Source organism: Triturus cristatus, chromosome 8 (assembly GCF_964204655.1).
Source record: "Triturus cristatus chromosome 8, aTriCri1.1, whole genome shotgun sequence".
NCBI classification, from domain to species: Eukaryota; Metazoa; Chordata; class Amphibia; order Caudata; family Salamandridae; genus Triturus; species Triturus cristatus.
This window is the reverse complement of record NC_140591.1, coordinates 879,941,460-879,968,489: the sequence shown is the minus strand read 5'-3', so window position 1 is coordinate 879,968,489 and position 27,030 is coordinate 879,941,460. Positions and strand designations below refer to the sequence as shown.

The following is a 27,030-nucleotide window of genomic DNA, read 5'->3' as shown; positions in this document are numbered from 1 at the left end:
ACAATTTGGAACAGTTTATGGATCCAGGGCATTACAGTTAGGTTGAGTAGATTATTCAAGTCTCAAGACCTGCAGGGCTAGTAAATTTTTTTATGAGGCCTGCAAACACCGAGGATAAGGTTAACACCTTCGGGTTAGCAAGGCGCAGAGAAATTAACAACTAAAAAGCATGCTCTTGCCAAAACATTTGGATTGCAGGGCTTGAAAAAAATCCAAAAATTGTTACTAGACCTACAGGTCTAGTAACTTCAAAAATCTACTCTACCTAACTGTAATGCACGCCAATTGACCACTGTCTCTAAAAGCAGAGCAAATGTGACAAGTTAACACGTTTTAAAGGCATTTTTATTGCTCATTCACTTTGTGAGCAATAAAGATGCCTTTAAATCTTGCCACATTTGCTCTGCTTTCAGAGGCAGTGGTCAAAAGTCAGTTTGTCTTCCTATTCACCAGAAAGGGTGAGTAGGACCTAAAAATAGCTCGTCCTAATTAAATCTGGCTTGCAAATGCTAGCGGACAAGTGGATTTTTTGAGCCCTGGATTGAGGCCTTGCTGAATCCAGGGCAACGTTTAGATCTGAGGTGTTTGTGGATTCATGGCTGGAGGAATTGCTGAAGGCCAACTTCTTTGCCCTGGTTGAGGTAGAAAGTTCACATTGCTGACTAATAGTGAAGCCACCACCAGGTGCAAAAGGTCAATCATCTCGACTTTGTTAGACTATCTTGAGCTGGATATAAAGTTCAAACTACTAAGTGAGAAAATGTTCCAGCAATACCAAGGATCAACTATTATCCTATATCCGGGACTGCACTCTCTCAGTCAAGAGAAATTCTTGGAAGTTAAAAAGCAATGAAAAGCCCACAAAATCAAATACCCCATGCTATATTAGTGAAGCTGAAAGGTGTCTTGAATGAAAAGCCCTACTACTTTGCAATCTCAAAGAAGGTTAATATTGCAAGAAGACAGGTACGAAATGTTGCCAGTGGAGGCATACCAAGATCCCATGTGCCATGGACTTATAAGCAACAACGACTTTGCTTTAGGATCAGATACGTTTTTCTTTTTTGAGTATGAACTACGGAACAACTGATGAGCTGAATGTTTTTGTTTTCATTAATGCTTTGCAGCAGAAGTATTGCCTTGCGAGATCCTGCTTGTGGTACAATAAGGTCAGAAAAACTACAATTAAGTTCGCCGAATCACCTTGACTGCATAGTTTTTTTGGCACAGATATGATGAAATTCTTCAAATAAAGTTTTGAGTGGTAGGAGCCAGCTTACGCCCATAGGTGAAAACACCTGGTAAGACACAGCATAATCAGATAAGGTGTTTTGGGACTTAAATTTCAATAACCATTTTGGGATATCGGTGTGGGTAGGAAGAGATCAGGAAATTAAGGGAGTGAGTTGCACCAAGTTACGCACATCAGCTAAACAGGACGTGTCCTATGATGAAGGGTATGTTATCAGTAAAGCATCAGGATAATCAGTGGCTTGGCAGCGTTCAAATAGCAACTAATAATGAATATAAACAATGTAGCATATTATATTGGAATGTCAGGAGATTATTTAAAAATAAACTCTACGAAACCCTGGTTACTGCTGACTTATTTCAATAAACAGAGTGCTCACATTATGATGCACACTTACACACAGACACCAGCATTTAGCCCTTTAGATGGGGCACAAACACGTTCCTTGTTTCAAACAGTTTGTATTCGCGGGGATTTAGGGGCGGGAGTGTTCCCATACTGATATTGAAGACAGCTGATTTTAAATTGTTAGTTTATGTGAATCTAGGTCCCAGATATTTGGTCATTACTACAATGCTTTTTGATACACCAATCAACCCCTAATACAGACCTGTCTGAGTTCTTTAATCAGAGCCTTGACATTAGCCTGTCAACAGCTCAACACAATATAAGGTTAATTGCTGCAATTTAGTTTTGGATTCCACAATTTACACGTCTAATATGGTTCAGTTACTGCCAAGCCCCTCAGAGAGCGCTGATCCAAGTTATGGAAACTTGGGACTGGTGGATGTCTTGTGTGCGAGTCAGGGGGACATGCTACGCCTTGGTTCACGGTTCTATGCCCAGACTGGACTACTGGCTATTTTTGTAAAAGTTTTGAGATTAGAGATATGGTGTACCATGCTGGATGCCCTGTCAGATACAAATCTGTTAGAGGACGGTTCCGTGGAGTCCCCCCAGGGTCGAGAGAGTGGGACCTCACTAGGGGAGGAACAAAGTGATAGCACAGAGACTGAGAATGACTGAATGAATGCAAGGTTATAGTCGGGGGGGGGGGTAGATTCCACAAGACAGCGGATTTTAAACTGATAATTTATGCAAATATTGATGGTAGATACTGCGTCATTACTCTAAAATTATTCGATAAACCAACCACCCCTGTGAACACTTATGACCCTGATATTGACTTGTCTGGGTTCTCTGAAAGATCCTTAATGCTTCCTGGTCAACTTGAATCCCCCAGGAGCTGATTGCTGAACACCCAATTTTTTATAAAGAATTGAAAAACACACCTTCCCCACACCTGCTGCTGTATTTGAGGAGACATTAGTCAATAGAATACGCCTTCAAACTACAAGGAAAGCTGTTCATTGTGTTAGTCTTACAGGTCAGTGTGTTTAATAAACGTGGATGACAAAATATTGGCAAAAAGTGTTGCAAATAGACGCTAATGAATCAATTGGCCTTACAAAACTAATCTGGATTTATTTCTGAAAGGGACATTTACACAACATATGTACTGTATTTGCTGTGCTAGATCAGCTGAAGCCTGAGCTTTTGACAGTCTCAGGGTTTCTTGATGCCAAGACTCTACAATGGGTATGCTAACTAGCTGGGCTGAGAAGACTTTTATAGGGCGACTGCATGATTAGCCATATGTTTCGCACAGAGACTAAAGCCAGGATTACAGTACAAGTCTTTATGCCACAACCATTTGCGATTTGCTAAAATATAAGGCAGGGATACCTACTCTCTCCGCTTACTCTTTGTGACAGCCATGGAGTCACTGGTAAGTTTGTTCAGGGAATACTAAACACAAACAAGATGAAAGTTTTTTTAGGCCAGTTATTGGTGTCTCTGTAGGAAGACCATATTCTACTGTTCATTAGATTTCCTGAATTGAAAGGACCCTTGATGACTAGAGAGAAATTTGAACTTGATGGATATTCAGAAAATAAAATAAACTGGGACAAGCTCGAGCTATACCTATTAATGTTCAGCATGCATAGAACAGAATTGTAATTCTATGCCAGGACCGGAGGCTCAGATTATGCTTAGTCTTTCTTCACTTTATTAACATTAAAAACTCATAGCAGCAAGAAAGACAACATTTGTAAATCATTGAGTGTAAAACAACAAATGATCAAAGAAAAAAATACCAACTCCCATAACACCCAGGGATGTGTCCAAGAACCTAGTCCTTTCTTAGTGGCCATGGCCAATACATCTTCCTTTCACTCTGTCTGTCCCTCCACTTTCTTCGCTGCTTGGCAGTCAGTTAAGTTCACCTTTTTCCCTTGCCTGTTATTTACTGGTTTTGGGACTTTTTGTCACTATTATATGCTTATTTTTGGCCCCCCTGTACTGTTATATGCTTTGCGCGATTTGGTGACAGTGTTTTTGCTCAATTGCATTGTTTTATTCTTTACAGACTCCAAACCGGCAGCGGGAGCGTTGTCGCTCCTTACGCGGCCGGGACCATTCCACTTGCGGTGCTCTGGAGGCCCGCTAGGGGGACTGTCACGTCAGCGAGTTTGTGAGCCTTGTCCTCCGCTGCCTCTCACCCTACGCTCGGCTTCCTGTGTCGGTATTTTTCCCTGCTTTCATCTTCAAAGACGTCCCGACAGGGGTCTGTATCGCGGGAGCTTCCCCGTGGTGACGCTTATGGGCGAATTTTCATGCATCGTTTCCAGGCAGCTTTCAGCACGCGGTAAGACAGCAAGCCCCGTAAGTTTCCCAGAGGGCTTTTTGGCGCGCTGTAGACGAGTGCAGGCCTAATTTGCGGTCCTTGGGGCTGGTTTTCTCCAGCCTGTTATTTATAACGCATTGCGCTTTGATAGAGGGGAATTTGAATAATTTTATTCTTTATTTGTCTTTTCTTTCATTTTCCCATACGAACAATAATGAAGGCACAGAATGATACCTATGAGGAGGAAGAGGTGCAGGAATACTTACCTTATGATGATGACTTCTTTGAGGCCGTGGACTCTTCCATCTTTAGGGTGAATAACGAGGTGGCGGGGCCCATGGAACAACGCCTGTCAGACAGGAATTCAGGACTGCACAAAATAGGCGCAAACACACGCGGAGCACCCAACGCCTCCAGCTGAACCCCCCCCCACCCTCTAAGAAGAAATTCCCTGAGGGGGTGGATAGAGATGCGTTTGCGCGCCTTAAGACAGACAGCCTTCCTTGCAAAGGTAGGGTCTTCTCCCCCCCACGCCACTCCCAGTATCCGAACCCCAGGGGACTCCTGACCCAGCCTCCCCGGAACCTGATGAAGATTCCCAGGGGAATTCATATGACGAAGCAGTCCCTGTCGCCCTTGGCCACTGGCGGTCAGCCCCCCTTCAGCTCCAGGGGAGGACACGGGTATGTTGGACCCGGATGAGAATATTCATCCCCGGTCCGCGGCTTGGGCTCCCGGGGACAAGGTGGCCAAGTTTGTCGTGGGGCAACTTTGCAAGCTCTTGGAGAAGGAGGCTCGGGGTTGCCCAAGGGCAGTGTGCCCGAGACCCACTTTGGAGGGGAAGGTTGCCTTCACCCCGAAGTTGGACTCCAAGATGGCTTCTTTCCTGGCGAAGTCTATGAAAACTCCTAGGAAGGGCATAGATAGATCCTGGCGTTCATATCAGGATAAGCTTCTCGATGCCATTGGTCCTATGACCAAAATCTTGAACGTGGCTGAGGAAGCAAAGGTATCAGGATCCCCTATTTCTCACAAGATCCTTTTCAATTGGGCTCAGAGAGCTATTATCTCTATGGGCAACACCAACTGTGCCTTGTCAACTGAGTGCCGCCGCTCATTGTTGATTAAGCTAGATCCCACGCTTGGGGATTTGGCCTCCTCGGAGGTGGGGGCAGTAGCGCAGGGGGGTCTCTTCGAAGACCCCTTTGTAAAGGAGTTAGGTAAATTTGTAGCAACATTTACCTCTTTGGATAGGGCCCAAACCAATATCTAAAGTGTCTTCAACCTGCAGGTTTTCCACGAGGCCGGCCGAGGCAAGGACCGCTTGGTCTGACGAGGCTCTCAGGGACCGCTCGGTCGGACGAGGCTCCCAGCACAATCCTCAAAGGGGACAAGGCTCTGGGCGCGGAAGTATAATTCCAGTGCAAGCTAAAACAACTTTTACCTGACCAGAGGCCAGCGCTTCAAGGAATGTGGAAGTTTCAGAAACAATGGCGGAAATCCCAGCGGTGTTTTACCAGCGACTCAGGTCTGCATCGGAGACCGATTAACCTGCCGTTCGAGACGCTTGGCCGGCTATTACGTCAGACGCATGGGTCCTACAAACCGTTCAGGGGTTTCATATCGAGTTCTACGATTATCCTCATCAGGAGGGTTACCCCCGCCCCAGGTCCTTCACTACCCACGAGGCACATCTGATCGACAGAGAGGTCTCCGCGCTGCTTCGCAAGGGAGCCATTTGTCGATCAGTTGTGCATCCAGACGGGTTCCTAAGCAACATTTTTTGGTGGACAAGTCTGATGGGGGACGTCGCCCGGTTACCAACCTCAAGGAATTAAACGGTTGGTTGGTTACTGTCATTTCAAGATGGAGGGAATCCATCTCCTTCGGGACGTCCTGCTCCCCTCCGATTGGATGGTGAGGTTGGACTTGATGGATGCATACCTGGTAATTCCAATCTATCCTCCTCATCGGCGTTTCCTGCAATTTTGCTGGAGAGACCTGGTCTACGAGTTCACCACCCTTCCATTCGGTCTTTCCTCAGCACCATGGTGCTTTACCAAGGTGCTCCACCCGGCAGTGGAATTAGGGCCCAGGCAATACGCATGATAGTGAACCTGGACGATATCCTCCTCATGGCGCAGTGTCCTAGAAACTTGTCCGTGCAGCTCCAACAGACTGTGTCCCTGTTGCAGAGCCTGGGGTTTGTTATCAACAAGGACAAATCGGTCCTCAGCTCTTCCCAGAAGGTGGTTTTCCTCAGTTTTGTGGTCGACTCCATTCATTCGTCTCCGAGTCTGCCGTAGAAGATGGCCAAGATTCGTCATGAATTGCGTCAAACCATCTTGAAGACTTCCACATCGCTGCAGCAAATTGCCCGGTTGGTGGGCTTGCTGTCCTCCTCCATCCAGGCAATTGTTCTGGGCCCCCTTCATTACCGGGGCCTTCAGGGTCTCAAGGCATGCCACCCCCTGTGGAGAGGGCTCTCTTACGACCAGTCGATTCCTCTCGCAATGGAAGCAAGAGAGGAAATCGCTTAGTGGCTAACCCACATGGAAGCGTGGAACGGCCGGGCCATTTTCAGGCACGGTTCCGGATCTCATCATAGAATCCGACGCCAGCAGGTCAGGCTGGGGCGCCCGATGTGGAGACTTCTCCACCGGAGGTGTTTGGTCATTAGACGAGCAGAACCTCCATAGCAACTACCTGAAGCTCCTAGCGGGATCCTTCGTGTCAGTTGCTGGATCAGGTACGAGTGCAATCTTGCATCCTTCTAAATATGGACAACATCTCCGCGGTGCGCTACGTCAATCATTTGGGAGGTCCTCGTTCGCGAGCCTTGGGGAACCTGGCAAAGGATTTTTAGGGTTTCTGCTTGGCCCATCATATCTCGGTAATAGCAGAATATCTTCCGGGCCAGGACAACCAGGTTGCGGATTGGCACTCGAGGAATCGCCACGATTCCAGTCTTTGAAAGCTGGAACCTCATGTTTTTCAGTGGTTGAGAGACCTCTGGGGACCATTCTCAGTGGACCTCTTTGCGTCGCGTCTGGATCACCAGGTTCCAACATTTTTCAGTTGGAGACCGGATCCAATGGCATCTGCCACAGACTATTTTCTCCAGGATTGGAGCCAAGAGAGGGGCTACGCGTTTCTCCCGTTTTCAATGATAGCAAGGGCGGCAGCTCAGATTCGTCAGCAAAAGGCGGAAGTGGTTATGGTAACCCCATGTTGGAGGTCGCAAGTTTGGTTTCCAGTTCTTCTGAAACTTTCTTGGGATTCTCCGATCCGACTCCCCCTATTTCCTCACCTGCTTCTGAACACGGACAGAGAGCCACACCACCTGATCTCCCAGGGTTTACTTCGCCTCAGGCAAAAATAGTCGCTCCTGGGCCTTTCGAGACTGGCTGAAGCACTCTTGTCAAAGGCTTGGGCAGATAGCACCACAAAACGTTATCGGTCCGCCTGGACTAGATGGGTTCGTTGGTGTCGTCAAAGGGATTTGGATCCTGTGGTTGCCGGTGTTCCAATCCTGAATTTTTTGGAAGATTTGGCGACAGAGGGCTTAGTGCATCGCTCAATCAATGCAATATGGTCGGCTGTTTCAGCGGGTCACAACCAGATAGACGGTACCCCAGTGGGGATACACTCGTTCGTCTGCAGGCTTCTGCACGGTATCAGTCTTTCATTGGCCCGGAACCTTGCTATTCTGCCCTATGGGACGTCAATTTGTTTTTGAATCTTTTTCTATCTTGGAAGCCGAATAAGTACCTTTCTTTAAAGGAGATCTCAACCAAGCTGGCAATGTTGTTATGTTTAATCTCCTGTAGGAGAGTTTCTGATGGCATGCCTTGGATATCTCAGCGAGAGTTTTTCTCCCCAGACAGGGTAGTGTTCACGGTGGGACGTCGCAAGAAGTCCCACACACGAACGGTCTCATACCCACCTTTTCCTGATGCCCCGAAATTATGTGTTGTAAACTGCCTCAAAGCATATGAGGAAATTACCCAGGAACACCGCCCTCCGGGTGAGTCACAGCTGCTTATCGCTTTGAAAGAGCAGCATAAAGCGGTCTCTTCCCCCACTATCGCCAGGTGGGTGCGGGGGATCATGCAAGAAGCGGGCATTGACACAAAGCAATTTGAAGCCACTCAGCAAGGGGTGCGATGGCTTTCAAGGCTTTTTCTTTAGGGGCTGGTTTAGAGGCCTTGATGCTTGCAGCGGATTGGTCCTCGGACTCAACCTTTAAAAGGTTTTATTTTAAACCCGTCATAGAGGTTACTCAGTTGGTGGTAAGTAAGCTTTGAACTAGTATAATCTGAGCCTCCGGTCCTGAAATAGAATAGAACTTGTGCCTAGCACTGTAAAGGTAAGTTTCAATTCAATTAAGGACACGGAGGCGGGGATTAACCCACCCAGGGCACGGCCTTGTGCGAACCCGCCCATAAGACGGTAAGTAACCATTTCAGGTTTTGAATTCCCAGTCTTAGCTGGGTAATGTAGTTGGTACAGTTGTTTTTGGGTTTTTTCTTGTATGCTCTTTGAAACCTTGTACTTTTTGGATTGATTTGCTTCAGGAAGCCCTTACACTGTCTCTGATCTTCTAGGAAACGACGGTTCAAAACAGGACCAGTGATGGATTTGCGTGACTCGCGCAAAGAAAGAGGAGAGACAGACAGAGTGAAAGGACTATGTATTGGCCATGGACACTAAGGAAGGACTATGTTCTTGGATACCTCCATGGGTGTTATGGGAGTTGGTGTTTTTTCTTTGATCATATGTTGTTTTACACTCAATGATTTACAAATTTTGTCTTTCTGGCTGCTATGAGTTTTTAATGTTAATAAAGCGAAGAGAGACTAAGCATAATCCTCGCCTCTATTTCCACTCCAATGGTGTGAACTACAGTTCTTAAGACACTAATATGGACAAAGATAATTATGGACCAATGATCAAAATGTTTAACTCTCTACTACAATTGGTCGATAACATTACTACTATCCCTTACAGACAGAACTGCGTTAGTTAACATGATAGCTATGCCAAATTATTTATACTTATATTGGATATCACTTTCAAAAATGTTCGTTTATAATCTCGGATCTATTTTATTTCAGTTGGTGAAGTAAGGAAAAAACAAGAAGGTGGTGGGAAATCAGGACACTTGCCTTTTGAGAAAGGTGGCTTAGCAGTTCCAGCTCTTTGAGCAGTATTTATATGCTTAACAGGACCAATCGCGTTTGGTATAATGCCCCATCTAATGCACCACATAAAGCAGTCGAAGAGATGCTGATTTGGAAGGCATGCTACAGACAGTTTTAGCCACCAAAAGCAAAATGATCTGTGTCACTGATTGAAGCAGCTGCATTACTGCCCATAGGCTTGGTATGAGATTTAAGGCTGACAGGTATAGACAGTTATATTCACTTGAGATCCCACTTTATCATAACCCATTGCTTGCTTTAACAATCTCACTGAACAAGGTAAGAAGACAAAAGGTGGGAAAGAGTTCATAATTGTGAATTTCTCACATTGGGTGACCATAAAGTAAGGTGGTCTGACATAGCACTAGAAACCTTTATATATTTTCATCTCCAATATACAGTCAGGGCCACCTATTCTACTATACCCATAGGAACACCCTGAGTTTCAGCCTTCATCTCATATTATTCAAACATCAGACACTAGATGGTGAGTGTCAAAGATATACGATGTAATGGTGAAACTATGAGTGGACATAGTAATCATGTCTCAGAAGGTGTATTTGGGAGAATAAACTGCTGATCAATCTTTGGGCGCACCAGGTGTGCACACTGCCTCAGTTTCAATGAACGGAGATTTATACATTTTTTATACACCTGTTGAGTTGTTAAAAATGTAACCCCTTGAATAGCCCATTCTGTAGAATGTGCTACTACATGCTGGATGATTTTATTTATGTAGGCTGCAGCTGTCTATATCTGGTAGATTTATTGTAAACAAGTTTCTCTGGGGTGTGAAATTTAATCAAATATATACTTGTCCATGGGGCAGGTTGCTTCCTAAATCTACTAGTCCAGTAACAAAATAAACTTGTCCCTTTGGTACCATGTAGTGCGGTGACAAATTATGGCAGCAATGTCATTATATAAGAGCTCTGATATAGCCTCTATGATTATGCCAGGGCTCATACCATAGTAGTGTTTGAATACTTGCAATCCCCTTATGTTGCCACGTTTCGATAAATCTACATACTGGGGCTGAAAGTAGTGGTAAGGAATAGTTCCAGGGTTAGAGAATGCCCTTTTGAGTCTGTGCAAACCTACTAACTTTTATGATTTAAGGGTTTTCAACAACTCTAATCTTTTCCCATCCTGAGAAATGTTGGAAATTTACTCCTGACAATGGCAGACATAAACCATCTTCCAAAGTTGGGGAAAAAAGTGGTTGGGGGTGGGGGGGAGGGAACTTGCAAACACTCAGATTTTCGCATGAGCAAATCTACACATGCATATTTGCTCATGCTAAAATGCACTTCACAAATATTTTCTATTAGTACTATTTCTTGTCCTACTTCTGTAAATTCTTGGGAATTCATGAAAGCCGTATAGCTGCACTTAATGCAAGGAGATATACCATGGGTGCACTTTTGAGACTTTCTTTAATAATTGAGCCCCTAATTTAGTCTGGCGCTGACCTTTTGTGTTTAGTAAAATCCTGTCTCTCTCTCTCTCTATCTCTCTCTGTATTGGCTGGCTTCACTGTGAGTGACAGCATTCTGCTCTTTCACAAGGAGCATATCGGAACACAACGTAGTTTTGTTCAGTGCCAGTAACTACTGTGGCAGGGTGTGCTTTGTTATAATGGTGAGGGCCTGGCAGCTCCTGCGCCAATAAGGTTTTACAAAAACCATGCCAAAACAATTCACACATTGACAAAACTAAAAAGCTGACCACCACTTTCTGACCTACTGGCTTTGCCAATGCTTGTTTATTTTTGTTTCCCATAATCTTATTGAAACCGATTACATTGATTTTCCATTATGAATATTTTTGGGAAATACTAGCATGCATCAACACATGTTACTAAATGATGCTGCAAAGAAATGGTACCTGAAATTTTACAATAGTTTAGCAAAAACGTTATTTTCCTGCATTCATGTTTTTTAATGAACATTTTAGTTTGAAAGCAAAGAATCATCAATCTTGCTTTCAAGCTCCTGTAAATATTTGCATCAAATCAGAGAGCATTCTGGGAGCATTTTACATAGCCTCATATTGCTAAACTTTGAAAACGGGTTTACACATTTTTATACTGGAACCAATACAGTCAGAGCTTACAAAATGTACTTCTAGCGCTCACCCTAATAAAAAAGCCTTTCAATTAATGAACTATAAATATAAGCTGCCCTTCCGTGGTCCATAATGTGGTACTGCAAACTGGCAGCCAAAGAGTTTGTGCTGCTGGGGTTTGGGCCTTCTTGTCCCAAGGACAAAATACACATGAATACTTGTTGCCCTTGACCCCAAACAATATGTCCTGGGGCTATGGGAATTCCACATCCCTGAAGTGGTGTTCAGGCTTTGCCTTTAATAATACTGTTGAGAAATTTAGTATGCTTCCCTAAAGCAAATAGGAAATTCTCGGCTCTAGCCTTCTTACAGGTGAAGCTTTGCATCGACATGACACAGGCCCAGTGTCTTTGGGAAAGACAGGCTATAAGACCTGGTTCTGTGTGACGAATAAGCAGAACCTTCGCTAATGTACAATATTTCCAAAGGACACATAGGTCTCCAAGGGCTTGCCTGAGCTCTCACAGCCATGATCATTGACTATAATGAAATGATCACAACAGCTTAGACAAGATGGACTGCCGAAGACTATTTTAGGGAACTACAGCACAGATAGACATACTTTTATGGTGTTAATGCCCATTTGAACATAGTAATATACATGATACAACTGCATGAAGATTGCTAGATAACGTCAATGTTAACTTAGTTCCATCGTTACTTATGCTTGCACAACTAAAAAGCATACACAAATAAAATACTACTAAAAGTACATAAAACTGTAATAATGGTTTAGCCAATCATTTGTTTAATCAGAGGGGATACAGTAAATGACAGCGCTTCATGCCAAGTGGATTATCACCTGGTAGCCGAACTTTCGTGAAATAGTGAGCCTCTAATCTAAGACGCTGTATAAACACTCACGTCTTTAAAATACTCCTACACCGTAAAAAATGAATTAAACTTAAAATTGCGAAAAGAAATCAAAGTCAAAATATTGCATGATGGGAATTATTGGTTTAATTAATTTGGGTTCAGTACTCTATTTAATGAATGACAATGTTAACTCCTGGTAACAGTGTTGAGGTATTAGCTAGTCTTCTGTTTGTTTTTACTTTTGGCAAGTGTACAGTGCTATCTTCAATGGCAGATAAATGTTGCAGCCTCAGTCATGAGTCATCCGGCAGAGATATCAGGTAGTACAAGACACCTGAAAATATCAGTTGTATGCATACTCAAGGACACACAAATGAAGACTAGCGAGGTCCGCTAAATTCCCAAAGATCTGTTAATTAAAACTGATTTTAAAGTATGTTCAAAACCACCTGAAAACCATTCTGAAAACTAGAAAAGGAATATGCGCAATACATAAGTTTGATCCAATATTTGCAAGTTAGCAAGGTTTGGATGCCCATAAATGTAATAAGTCCTTAACATGTTGTCATGTTAAACTCGTAAGAGTTAGCAATAAGATAAAAGAAAAACGCTCTTTGCTGCCTACTCCCGTCACGCCACCCAGGTGCCAGTGTTTGACTTTGAATGTCTGTTCTCAGAGTTTAGTGAAGACAAATAACTTGCTTACCTTATCATTTTCAGGATCTGAGGCAGAAAGTTCAAAAACTACTTAGACTATCAATGAGTGGCTTACTAAAGTAACCACATAGTAGCTCGGAATGACAACCAATGTAAACTATACAAAGATCAACATGACTCATTTTCCCTAGACATAAATGCCCACTTACGGAAATACCAAACGTCCCCCTCCTCTTCATCCCCACTCACCTGCCTACTAGACATGCCCTTTTACTCAACACATACCAACATGGGACCACTGTTTAGGTCCACCAAGATGACACTAAATACACACAAATGCACAGTCCCACATGCACATCCATTTGCTTACTCACACACCTACACATATTTACTCACCTATTATGTGTACACCACACTCACCATCTTACCATACACAGGGTACAACCACACTCTAAAGGAGCTTCCTGATTAGGTTCCTGATAAACAGGGGCCATTCAACCCAAGCATTACATACCACTGTCAACCACAAACATACTTACTATACTAGCCCTCCACTCTCAATCCCGCTCACATAACAGGCACATACTCACTTGCTTAGTGATTACACCGATCCACCCAGCAGATATACCTCTAGCTTAGCCCAGGCATTCGCTCACCATTCCATATACAAAGGCACCTGGTCTACCTACTCAAAGGCTCCATCACAAAGGATACGCTCACCAAAGGCTTATTTATACATACATAATACTGCCACAAAGTCCATCAATAATGAAGCCCCTTGTGTATTCTACAACTGTGCTGGACCTGGTCTTCAGCAGCTCCAGAGTGTATATGTGCTGCAGAAGGGGTATTATCAAAGGCTCCGAGGATCTAATACCAACAAGTTGAATGTAGCCTTTCATAATCCAGATAGACAAATGAAGTAAAAAAATCTGTTATGTAAAATTCATGTGACATTTTGAAAATGTCAAAGGCAGAAAAGCAGCATATATGCAATCATTTGTCATCTTTCCAACATCATGAGATGTATAATTTTTGTCTGAATGTGAGGCTTTATCTTATAGTTAATTGTGGTTCCATCATAAAGGTTCATTATCTAAAATGTTAGTTTTGGGGGGCGTGGCCAAGATGGCAGCGAGGTGAAACGCGTCCTCTCATCTCTCCCTTCGGCCGTCCGAGAAAGCACTAGGCCCGGGCCATCTATAGCCTACACTGGGCAGGAATTCTGACCAGGGCTGCACGCTGATCGAAGACAGTCCTCAATCTGCCCGTGAAAGCCTTTTGAACAGCGGTGAGGAGCGGCGGATGCCGCGTACGGTGAGAAACGGGGTCTGCGAACGGAGGTGAAGTCGCGGCCTAAAGTTATGGACTGGACCGGACGTGCGCAGCTGCGGAGAGGACCGGAGGTGGGCAGCGCCAGGTCTGGTGCCTCGCTATTCATTCTCACCGTGGGGCAATATTATCGCCGCATCTTCGCTGCAGCACACAGTGCGGGGAGGCACGACCGGCGGCGGCGATTTATGAGCCACGTGGTCGCATCTTTGGAACTCACCCATCAACCGATGGCCACGCCTGTCGGATCATGGCCGACAGCCGAGACCGCTTCGGTCTGTGTCTACGCCCAGAGAAGTGTGTGATTGTTCCCGGGGCCTCCCTTGCCTGGAGCACCGTGTGGGTCCGCACTGAGGCCTAGACAGCCCTTGAAGGAGCGTGTGAGCGCCCAGGACGGTCTAGCGGCATGGTCCTCGCAGGGCCCTCCACTGCAACTTGCGGGGCTTGCTGTTTGTCCGCATCATCCTGTGGTGGACTTTTGGCTGGCGCCCCGCGCTTCCGAGGGGGGCCATACGCACAGACCCTGAGCTCGCAGCCAGAGTGGGGGGGTGTGAGCGTGACTGCCAGTAGAGGCGGCCGCTGAGGGTGGGGTCCGGCGCACCGCAGAGGTGGCCAAGGATAGGCCCGGGTGCGGCTTGTGGCATCAGACCCTGCAAAGCAGAGCGACTCCGCCTCGATACCAATGGGTGGCCCTAAGGAGGAACCAGTAACGCGGGCCTTCTTAGAATCTTTGTTCTTGGCCTTCCGTGACGACTTACACAATGTGAAGCGGGATCTCACTGCGGAACTTAAAGATGTCCGCAAAGAAATGGATGGCATAGGGGAGCGCGTGGTAGCCTTGGAGGACAAAAGTGACGCACAAGACAATGAGGTCTCTTCCTTACAACAGGAAAGTATCCGCATACACGACCAGCAAGTGGACCTACAGACTCATTTAGAGGATTTGGAGAAATGCTCCAGACGTCATAACGTACTGATCCATGGAGTGAGATCCAATGAGGAAGCCGGCGATATATTCACATACGTACGGAGGCGCGCCAGAGGCAAGCCCGTCTGCGCCCGTCCGCGCGCCGGACGAGCATAGGATGGCTCAAGCTCCTGCCAGCGACGTTGAGGGACGCCGCCGGTACACCAGACTACAGCTCCTGGATATAGGAGGTAGGATGGCCCCCACTGTACCCACTCAGAGCAAGGGTGCTATGCAACCCTGCAATTCAGTACCTAGAACAGGCAAGAGACCTCTGAAAGAGCCAGGCACACTCAAATGTGCTCTGCTGAACTGCAGATCGCTAGTTAAGCATCACACTGAAACTGCACTGCTACTAGAAGATCTGCGGTTGGATGCGCTCTTCCTCACAGAAACATGGGCTAGAGCAGATGCAGCTGTGGAGATTGGCTCCGCCTGTCCAGAGGGTTTTAAGTTTATACATAAACCCAGACAGGGCGGTAAGGGAGGAGGGATGGGACTAATCTATAGGGAGAATTTGCGCCCGAGCCTGTTACATACGGAGGCGATTGAGGGGATCGAAGTCATGGCCTTTTCACTACAAGGCGACAGAGGGAACTTACTTACAGGCCTGCTCTGTTATCGTCCACCGGGGCTGCACACTCCAACGCAACCTCTTTTGAATATAATTATCAACCTTGCACTCACACATTCTAAGATGGTTGTCCTAGGTGACTTTAACTGGCGGGAGGACGCAAGCACAAAGAACCAGTTGAGGGATCTAACGGCTACCTGTCTTGGCCTTGGCCTCCACCAGCTAGTTACATCTCCCACCCACCAAAAAGGCCACATACTGGATCTGTTGTTCGCAAATAAGACGGAGGTCGAACTTTTAGGCGCTCACCCGCTTATTTGGACAGACCATTTTTGTATTCAGTTTAAGATACTGCTACCAGCTACCTCTTGCCAATCCAAAACCACGGCAACATACAGAGAGGGTAGAAACTGGGTCAGATTGGCCAAAACCGGATCACGGTTGACTCTGCCCACAGCTAGTCTTTTCCTAACCTCCAGATCGGTGGAGGATAATTACAATGCCTACCGTAAGTTTATAACTAACGAACTGGACTTTTTAATCCCGAAGAAGAGGATTAGAGTCCGGAGCAGACCATCAGCGCCTTGGTACGATGATGACCTGCGACAGTTAAAACAGCTCTGTAGGCAGATTGAAAGGAAATGGAGGAAGGGGCTTCTTGCCAGGGATAAAGCGGCACTGAAATCCGCACAGAGTAGATACAAGCAACTTATCCTGGATCGCAAAGCGAGCTTCTACGCTGACTCTATAGCGTCTGCCCCAAATGGAGCAAGGGAACTGTTTAGAATAGTGAACTCCCTATCGGCCCCTAGCTGCCTCGAAAATAAAGTAGTACCCTCCAAGAGGTTATGCGATGATATTGCTACCTACTTTAAGGACAAGGTTAAGAAGATCACGGACCTCTTCGGGGTCTCTGATAGAGTAGCTGATGCCTCTGGGAAAGGAACGCACCACGAGAAGCCAAGTGGTGATTGTTCTCTAACCCTTTTTCCATCTTTCTCAGATGAGTCATTTATCAAGACGGCACACAGCATCTCGTCAGGTTCCCCCCTCGACCCACTGCCCCAGAAGGTTTGGAAGCTTTGGGGTCACTCGACCTTCCCCTGGCTGCGCCAGATCTGTAATCAGTCGTTGGCAGAGGGCATGGTCCCGGATAGTTGGAAACTGGCCTTGGTCTCCCCTCTAATCAAAAAATCAACCCTGGACCCAACCGTCCCTGCCAGCTTCCGGCCAATATCACTCCTCCCGTTCCCTATTAAAATCTTGGAGAAGGCGGTGAGCAGATCCCTCTCGAGTTATCTAGAGGCTAACCGTTTGCTGGACAGGGACCAGTTCGGCTTCCGCCCTTGCCACGGAACCGAGTCCGCACTAGTCACCATGCTGGACACGTTGCGGATGCGGGCTGACACAGGGAGCACCGCTGTTTTGGTGCTCCTAGATCGGTCAGCCGCATTCGATACCGTGAGTCATGAAACACTGCTGCGACGGCTGACGGAGGTTGGGGTTGGGGGCCAAGCACTACAGTGGCTGCGCTCTTATCTAACGGGAAGACACCAAAGGGTGACCATGGGTTCCTTCATCTCAGAGACCACACCAGTGGACTTTGGAGTTCCACAGGGCTCTAGTATCAGCCCCATCCTATTTAATATATACTTACAACCGCTATTTTCCATCATTAAAGCGTTTGGGGTGGAGCTGATCAATTATGCTGACGACACCCAACTGGCCTTTTCCTTGGAAGGCAAACAGGCAGTCTCTCTGGAGCAGTTCCAAAATTGCATGAGGCAGACTACGGACTGGCTACGGAGAAATTGTCTGCAGTTCAACGGAGACAAAACAGAACTGTTGCTTTATGCACCAACAAAACTGATTCAACATCCTCCGGTGGACTTCAGAATCGCCCCGGATTCAGCTCCACTGACGCCAGTTAGCACTGTACGGAACCTTGGGGTTTTGTTCGATAACAACCTTCAGCTGGCTTCACAGGCTAGCAAAACTTCCAGTACCTGCTTTGGTCTACTGCGACTTCTACGCCGTGTCCTCCCATTGCTGCCTGCAGATTCTTGTAACACGGTTGTTAGAAGCATTATCCTCAGCAGGCTGGATTACTGTAACTCTCTGTATCTCGGAGTCCCCCAATACATTCTGCAGGGGCTACAGAGAGTTCAGTCAGCTGCTGCCAAGTTGGCACTTGGTCGTAAGTTTGACTCTTCCTCCACCCAGGCACTCCGAGATCTACATTGGTTACCCGTTAAAGAAAGAGTCCGTTTTAAAACTCTGTGCCTGGTGCACAAGGCAATCCATGGACTAGGCCCGATCCCACTCCAGGAAAGATTTGCCTGGTATTCCCCGGTAAGGCAGCTGCGGTCATCCAAGGCCAACCTGCTGGTACAGCCCAGTTTTAAACGGGCAAGACTAGGAGGGAGGGCATTCAGGGTGGTTGGAGCTCAAAGCTGGAACGAGCTCCCACCAGCTCTCAGACAAACGCAGTCTTTGATAGAATTTAGAAGGAGCCTCAAAACCTGGTTGTTCCCAGCAGCGTAAAGTCTCCGACTTGTCCTCTCGTGCGATAAAACATCTTGTCTGGTCAGAGCGCCTGGATACCCGTAGGGTTACAGTTTTTGTTTTCTCTCTGCGCTATATAAATCCTTATATTATTATTATTATTATTACGTGCGTGAACTTTTTAATCACATCTTGGGTAACCCCTTGAACACTGAGCTCAGGATTGATAGAGCACATCATGTGGGTCTTCCCAGTTCTGACAATGCCCCACCAGCGGACATACTTGTCTGTGTCCATGATTTCCGCACCAAAGAGGAAATACTCCGTAAAGCCAGGACACTGCATCGATCACGTTTAGGGACTAAACACCTGTTTTATATCAAGATCTTGCTTCCCTCACACTCCAAAAACGTAAGACTTTCCGTCCCATCACTACGGCTCTACGCCAACGCAACATTGCATACTCCTGAGGCCACCCATTTCGTCTTATATTCCGCTATGATGGCAAGCTCTACCAACTGCGCTCCCTGACGGAGGCCAGCAAATTGCTGGGAATTGAATTAATGGAGGAGGACGACAGCTGTGACACACAAGACCGAGGGTCCAGCGACGCGCAACCGCGCTGGAGGCAGCAGCGACGAAGATGCCGTTCCAACCGCCCTTGGCGCCTAGACCCCGCCAAGATCACAAAGGGACAGCAGGAGGCCTTGGAGGCGTTACCAGAAACACTCGCTAAGACACAGTCCGCGTGAATGGGCCTGGGCATTGTATCTTTTTTCTTATCTACTCTGTATCTTGGGCGGTTTCAGGGAAGGGGGGGGGGGTGCAATTGGCCACACAACTCCCGTATCAATGTTTAACCTGATCTTCCGTGGAAGACAGACTACGACCAGGACTTTAGATTCGTTTTGGCACCTGTTGAGCCTGGTTTTTATTTTTATTTTCAGGGGCTGTCCTTCTTTCCTTCCTCCTGAGCTCCCCATCAGTCTCCCAGGTCTCCTGGGAATAGCTTCCCGAGCTGGCAACATACTTACTTTGGCCTCACACTCAACGTGAGGGGGCTTAACAATCCCCTCAAGCGCCGTGTGATTTTGGCATATCTGGAGAGCTCAGGGGCTGACATATGCCTATTGCAAGAAACGCATCTGTTGGTTAAAGATTGTCACAGGCTCCAGTCTTGCTCTTTGCCGACACAATTCTTTTCCTCTGGATCATCTAAATCTGCAGGGGTGGCTATCCTAATCTCGGGGGCATTTAAGGGAAAAGTGGCACAGAAGGAGGCTGAAATCAAAGATAGACTGCTCACCTACGAATTCACGATTGGGGGACACACGCAGATTATGGGGTCCATCTATGTCCCTAATGAAGGGCAGGAGCGTATTCTACATGAAGCACTGAGCGCGGTCACGGCCACTCCTGAACGGAAGCATCCCTTGGGGGGCGGGGGCCTTAATTTAGTTTTTAATAAAGATCTGGACAGGTCGGTGCAGCGCTTTGGGCAAGTGGGTGCCCTTTCTCGCTCTGTACTTGCTAGATTGGAAGACCTTGGCTTAATAGATCTGTGGAGATATTATCACCCACAATCCAGGGAATATTCTTACTACTCCAGCGCCCATAGGACTTATGCTAGATTGGATTATTTCTTAGGTACTAAGACTCTCAGGGACATCACAATCTCCTCAGACATTCTAGTTGCCGCCTTATCGGACCATGCTCCTGTAGTGACTACACTGACCCTACCCCTGGCCCAGCAGACTGCCCGGCGGTGGCGCTTCCGCAACACACTTCTACATCGTACCGACACCGTTGCCCAAATTCAACGCACACTCGATGACTACCTATTCCATAACAACAATCCTGACACACCTATCGCCATTAGATGGGAAGCACTGAAGGCAGTGGTTAGGGGGTCAATTATTGCTATCTCCTCTGTGGACAATGTAGAAAGCAAACACAAGAGGGAAGACCTCACCCAGAGAGTTCGTGAGCTAGAACTGATTCACCAACGCACTGGGGCTCCGTGCATTTGGTGTCAACTGAAGGCAGCTAGGTCGCAATTAGCTGCCAGAGAGCGCGATAAAGCTGAATATGCGACGCTATGCCTGCCATTCCTTTTGTATCGGTGGGGACAAGTGCGGTCGGCTGCTGGCGCACAAACTGAGGGAAACCCGGCTGCGCGAGGGAGTCCAGGAAATCAAAGATCAGAATGGTCGTACACACACAGAGGACTTTGACATAGCCGAGGTGTTCCGTGATTTTTATGCACAACTGTATGATGAGCAGCACTTAAGAGTTGAAGGATATAGATGCCTATCTGAATCAGGTTACCCTTCCCAGACTGTCCCAGGCGCAGGCCGAACACAGAGAGGGAGATCTGTCCGGAAGAAGTTGTCTGCCATTTCTCGCTTGAAATCAGCTAAATCTCCTGGCCCGGACGGCTACACAGCAGCTTTCTATAAGCAATTCTGTCCCTCGCTTACTCCTCTCCTCACTCGCCTTTTTAATTCTTTTGCGTCTTTAGGGGCGATTCCTCCTTCTATGGTGGAGGCGGCTATTGTGGTTATTCATAAGTCTGGCAAGGATAAGACACTTGGCGGAGCATACAGGCCCATCTCCCTTTTAAATATTGACCTAAAGCTTTACACTAGTATTCTGGCGGCCCGTCTGGCTCCCTATATGCCTGGTATAATCGACTACGACCAGACGGGTTTTATACCTCAAAGACAGACCAGCAATAATAAGAAGAGAGTCCTCCACCTCATTGAAAAAGCTTCTCGCATTCCGGGAGACTAAATGGTCCTTACCATTGAAGCCGAAAAGGCATTCAATCGCGTGCATAGGCCCTATTTGGAGCAGGTGATGATCTGTTTCGGCCTCGGAGAGAAGATGAGGACCATATCCTCAACCGTTATCGTGACCCCTCGGCCGCGGTACGGGTAAACGGGCATAATCTACCCCCTTTCCCATTCATAGAGGCACTAGACAGGGGTGTCCACTGTCACCCCTGCTCTTTGCCTTATACATGGAGCCCTTGGTGCAAAGAGTTGGGGAGCATCTACAGATCACGGGTATACGCTTTGGCTGTCACATCCATACTATCAATTTGTATGCAGACAACGTCCTGGTCACCCTGACAGACCCTGCAATAGCTCTGGGCGCCTTTCTGGAGGAGCTGGACTTCTTTGGGAGGGCGAACGGGTTCAACGTTAACGTCACTAAGTCCACAGCTCTGAATCTCTCCTCATCGCCCCAGCTGCTGGCAAAACTACAGGCTTGCCTATCTGGGAATCCAACTAGCTCCTACATTACAAGCAATGAGGTCAGTCAATTACAATACCCTGCATTCCCATATTTGTGCAGATCTGCAGCGCTGGAAACATTATCCTATCTCTTGGTTGGGAGCATTGCAGCCGTCAAAATGACGATTCTCCCCAAACTTCTTTATCTTTTTCAAACACTCCCTCTACAGCCTCCCACTGGGTGGCTTCAGCGGTTGCAGTCGGAGCGCTCTCAATTAATTTGGCAAGGCCGCAAGCCAAGAATAAAGCGGCTGGTCAGTTTCCTCGCTCCAAACGAAGTGGGCCTGGGAATTCATGCTCTTGCGCTCTATTTTAAAGCAGCACAGTTACGGCATTTAGTGGAGTGGAGCCAGGCTGAGTCAGAGAAACACTGGCTTTTCCAAGACCGTGCGATAGCAGGCACCTCTCTGATGAAGATCTCATTCCTTAGGAAGCCTCAACGTCCTCCCAACCTTTACGCCTCCCAAGTGACTCGCTCTACCTCTTTTGGTTTGGTATCAGACGACACAAGCGGACTACTTTCCCTTCCCCACTCACTCCTCTCTTTGGCAACTCTGACTTTGGCCCTGGGATGGGAGAGACTTCTTTCCCTCTGTGGAGAACCACTAGTTGCCAAACGTTAGGTACTCTGTACAATACAGATGGTGTTGTGCCCTTCGCACAGCTGCGCACTGATTATGGTCTCCCTGAATCTGAGCGCTTGCATTATTTGCAGTTAAGACACTGGGCCTCGCACCCTGACAATCGATCGCAGGCCCATAGGCAACTCACTCAGTACGATAGATGGTTGATCACGCGCTCATCAGACAAGAAGCTGATCTCAGACCTGTACAGAATGCTTCTGTCCCGCTACAGTCATACCTTCCATGCAGGTCGAGCTCGATGGGAAAGAGACTTAAGCCGAGAATTCACTAGTAAGGAATGGGAGGGGGATCTGTTATAGGGAGCGACACACTGCGACTCACATAGGTCTCACTGAAACCTTTACTAAGCTAGCATATTACTGGTATTACACCCCCGAGCGGCTGTACCAATTTGATAGCGCACATAGCCCGGATTGCTGGAGAGGGTGTGGAAAAGTGGGAACTCTTGTCCATCTGCTATGGGATTGTGAACATTTGACCACTTATTGGACTCAGGTTCTCGGAGATTCCTCGGCTTCCAGAGTATGAGCTTTTGGGGGTTCCTAATCCGCTTACCTATCCTTTGAAATCCAGAGGGGGAAACAGATCACGCTTGCGCTGGGCACCGCCACCCAAAACATTCTCACACATTGGAAATCTACACGTATTCCAAAACATACAGGGTGGCTTCACCAAATGTGGCATATATTAAGCATGGAAAAGATCTCGCTCACCATGGCTGGCAAAGGCTCGGGATTCAGCGAACTATGGCAGCCTGTCCTGGCCCTTTTGGCTCAGGACTTCAGGGAATTGACATGCCCTAGCTACCTGCGCCTTCTGCGTCTTGCAACACCAGACACTCCTACTTAAGGGGTTAGCCTCACTACAGCTAGTGTGCCGCTCACATACAGATTGGCCGTGAATGGTGGTGGTGGTGGGGGGAGAGCTCTACTTCAATCCTTTTCTTCCAGTTTCTGGGTGTGGGTTTGGGCTCTGCTTCCTTTTTTATTTTTATAGAGTGCATTTTGTAATTTTGTATGTCATTCAATTGCACTGGGGCCCTGAGTGGCCTAGTTGGCTGCATTGCCCCTTCTATGCTGGTATAAAATGATTGACATTTTGTTTCAATAAAAGATTTAAACCATAAAATATTTGTTTAACCTGTAGGGTTTGTCAATTAATGGCACTATAGATACAAAGCAGAATCAGCGAATGGATTTGAAATACTGGAAGGGTCTAAATACATTTTAAGAGTCCCACTTCCAAGTTCCCAAAGTTCCCTTTCAAAGACAGATACTTTGAACAGATAACATTGGTTAGCAGCAGCTACAGGTGAAATACTGGACCGCTTTTCTACAAAGCTTTAAAGTACTCTTGCACTACTGTTCAACCTCCTTTCCAAAGACCCACAGCCATAATAAGGAAAATAATCACGGTCAAAGTGTTTCTCCACCAATCTGCAAAAGAAGTAATCAAACCTTTTTTAGGGTCACTCGCAGACTCTGGAATCACATCTTGCTTGTTCTCGGAATATATACCCAACATCGGTTTGGGCTACACAAATCCAAGCTCTTCACTGACTTCCTTTCTGAATGAACAATATAGAAACACAGCTGGTTCCAGTCTGAGCAGACTGGATTGTATACCATGATATATCTTTTAACACCAATTACAAAACTCATTGCTAGTTAAAATAACCTATGTACAACCCTATTACAGATTGTGAACTATAAATTTTCCCTTTTAAAAAACATTGACACATTTTAAATTGCTGCTAAAATGGAAACATAGAAACAAGTCACAAAGTCTCCAAACCAACCCATTTTATTAACGAAAATAATTCCCTACAAAGCTGGCAGACACATGTTTTAAAATATAGATGCGCTTATTTCTGTGCTTATTTGTCCTAGCAGGTTCGGGAATCTTACCTATTGTTGGCATGCTGCCCTAGCTAAGTGATGAATCCTGACTACTGCTTTCAAATGCACCAACCTTCTCAAACACACTGGATGGTGTCATCAAGCAAAACCTGATGTTCTGTATGATGGTGTCGGTGTGCCTCCAGCGTCTCCTATCGTGCCGCAGCCAAGCCTGAACTGACTCGTATAGCTCTATCTCAGGGAACCTGCTCAGCAGGTCATTCTCCAGATAACTCATGAGCTTCTCAAAGCTTAGGTATGATAAAAAGTCAGGTCTGGACATTAGTGGAACAAAGTTTTCCAGCAGAAATTTATCCAGCTTCTCTCGGACTCCCTCGATGTTGACGCTGAAGTCATCCAGGAGTCTCATGATTTCTGCACAGTTGTCCAAGCATATTTTCACCATCAAGAAAGAACAGCAAAACTTCACCACCTCTGTCAACTGGACATACATGGCTGCTTGCAGGATCTCGTGAACAGTGGCCATGCTCAGCTCAATGTTTCCGTAATACATGAACTGCAGGACGTGGCTGAAGCCTGTAGCAGTGAGACCCTTTAGGTGGATCTTGTCTTGGTCACGCTCGCGCATGTCTGCTGTAAACATAATGCGGAAATAATCGCTCTGTGTTGCAAGCAAAGCTTTGTGGGCTTGGAACTGATGATCTTCGATGACAAGAGTCACATCAAGAAGCAGTCCTTCCTCATACAGTGCTCTAAACCCAGCAGAGACACTGGTATCATGGATGGAGGAACTATAGCCTTCCACGTCCCCTGCCATGAATCACCTGAAAAACAAGCATAAATAAATCCATTTACTGATGCTCTTGTATCTCACAAGACAGAGACTAACAAGTAAGCACAGGACCAAGACAACTGCATGCCAAGGCTCTGAACTTTGACAAGACAGCATTAAATTGCAAAACGTGACAGATTTATCAAAAACAGCAGAGGTGATTGATCACAGTATACTGTCTGCAATACTACCGTTCTTCACAATCCCCACCAATGCTTAAAATTACTTTCAAACCAATTAAATTGGTCCAGCCTGTAACTACCTGATGAAAGATTCAAATTTAATAAATTAAATGTTGACTCATAAATGGCAAAGTGAACCATTGACTGATCGTGTTTTATAATTCATTTGATGGAAAGGGCTTCCATCAGAAAACATCCGATAGCAAAACTGCATTTATGTATTAGATAAAGATCTGGGTTATAACTATAGGTGTGCAAAAGTAGCGCTATGTGCTATCACAGAATTACGCAAACTTTTGGGAACATTGCACAAAATGCAAAACCAGCATACAACATAGCGTGAAACGTGTCCATTTGGACGCAAAGACTCATTTGGGGCAAAAAAATAAATAAAATAAGGCAAAACACAATTATTGCAAACAGAGCCACTCGTGTTCTTGCTTTGTTCTTGTGTGCTTACACTACATTTTTGCCGTGCACATAATTATGCAATGTGGCGTAGTGGTGCAATTTCGAGCATAACTGCAGATGACGCTACTAAGAAACACGGCCAAGGACTCCTTCCCATAGTTATTAATCATTTAGGTGTGGATGTATCCACAACTACCACAAATCGAAGTCAACAAGGTCATTCAAAAGTGTTAATTTACAATCACATAGTGATTCCATTGCATATGGCAAATTAATAGCGTCTGATAAAATTTCTGAGTTTAATAAAGCTGGATTACAATAAAATCACTCATGATATATATTACCATCACACCAAGAAAAAATCCTTCATTAAAAAAATGGCAAACAATATTGCCTTGATGTCCACATAGTATCACAATCAGGTTCAAGAAACTCCTTTTTAGTCAATACATTTTCATGTGTACGTAGTGTTAATAACATCTGTATGGATCCATGCTTTGTGTCAAGTCAGGGCATAAACAGTCCATAAATCAAAAAGAAACCATAATTAGCAACATAATATCATGCATGAATACATTTAGTTTTTAGCCTAGTCCATAGATCATAAATTGACCTGTAAGCCTCAAATCCACTATGCACCAACTATGCCAGGATAAAAAAAAGAGGAGTTTGTTCCTTTACTTGTGCGCCGCTGTGTATTTCTTCTACTTCTCCATCCCTCTTCCACAGCTGGGTTTTCCCTCCGGGGATAATTCACAAAGCTATGAATTATCTTAGCCATGATAACTCTCTAAATGCTTTGGGCTAAATGATAGAATTAAAATCTCTTCCTACTCTCTTCCAAGAAAAAAAGGTAACCTTTTTCTTTGTAAGCAAATGCCAATAGCACTGCAGGGAGATATAGACCCTGAAGGTACTGTTTTCATCTGACACCAATTGGCATTTGCTTTGTGTTGTAGCTTCTCCTTTGTTTTTAAGAACTGAAGCATCAGAAAGATAAGTGGTAGACAATAAAGGACGACAAACAGCAGATGTCCAAACCACACCTGTCCTCAGCACTATGGGAGTGAATTCATGCTTTGATAAAATTCTTAATAATGATTTTCTTCACCTTAACTTACATATTTTAGTGCACACATGTCTGACTCAGCTATCTCAATCTATGTCAATGATGTTTAAACTGTATAAATTGATTGCACCAGCTACGTCTGACAGAGTATACTTGGAAGCTGAAATGCTTTGCATCTCTCAGGCTTAAGTCTAAATCAATATACCTCCACAACTGCGTTTGATTGCGCTCTCTCATTAACAGACAAGTGTACCTGATTTGTGTGTTTGAAGTTGTGCTAAACTTTGCTTTTCTCTGACAGTAGGAGGAAGTGACCGTTCACAGGACGCCCCACCAAAATGACCTTTGGTTTTCTGGGGAGAACAATACCAACATTTATTTGATGAAAATCTCTCTTCCTAGAGGCCTTTTATTTGTTCCTGCAGTTTTTCATCCCACATTCTGTCCAACAGGTATCGGTTATACCCACATTTAATTTGTGCAATTTAACTAGTATATATTGCAATCAATGTAGCATTTTAAACGTCAATTCTTTTCCAAAGACACTTCTTGCTCTGCATCCAGCCCTTTTTAATATAAACTTGATTGGGTATTTTTATGAGTGACACTTT

At 45.8% G+C, this 27,030-nt stretch overlaps 1 protein-coding gene across 1 annotated transcript in view; it reads right to left on the bottom strand.

Annotated features, from left to right (window-relative positions):
- KLHL15 (kelch like family member 15) overlaps window positions 1-27,030 on the bottom strand; it is a 275,248-nt gene that overhangs the window by 96,927 nt on the left and 151,291 nt on the right. Inside the window, exon 2 of the mRNA XM_085622413.1 lies at window positions 24,038-24,749. Within this exon, the coding sequence (XP_085478539.1) occupies window positions 24,038-24,742 (705 nt within the window). The 5' untranslated portion in view covers window positions 24,743-24,749. The remainder of the gene's footprint in view (window positions 1-24,037; window positions 24,750-27,030) is intronic.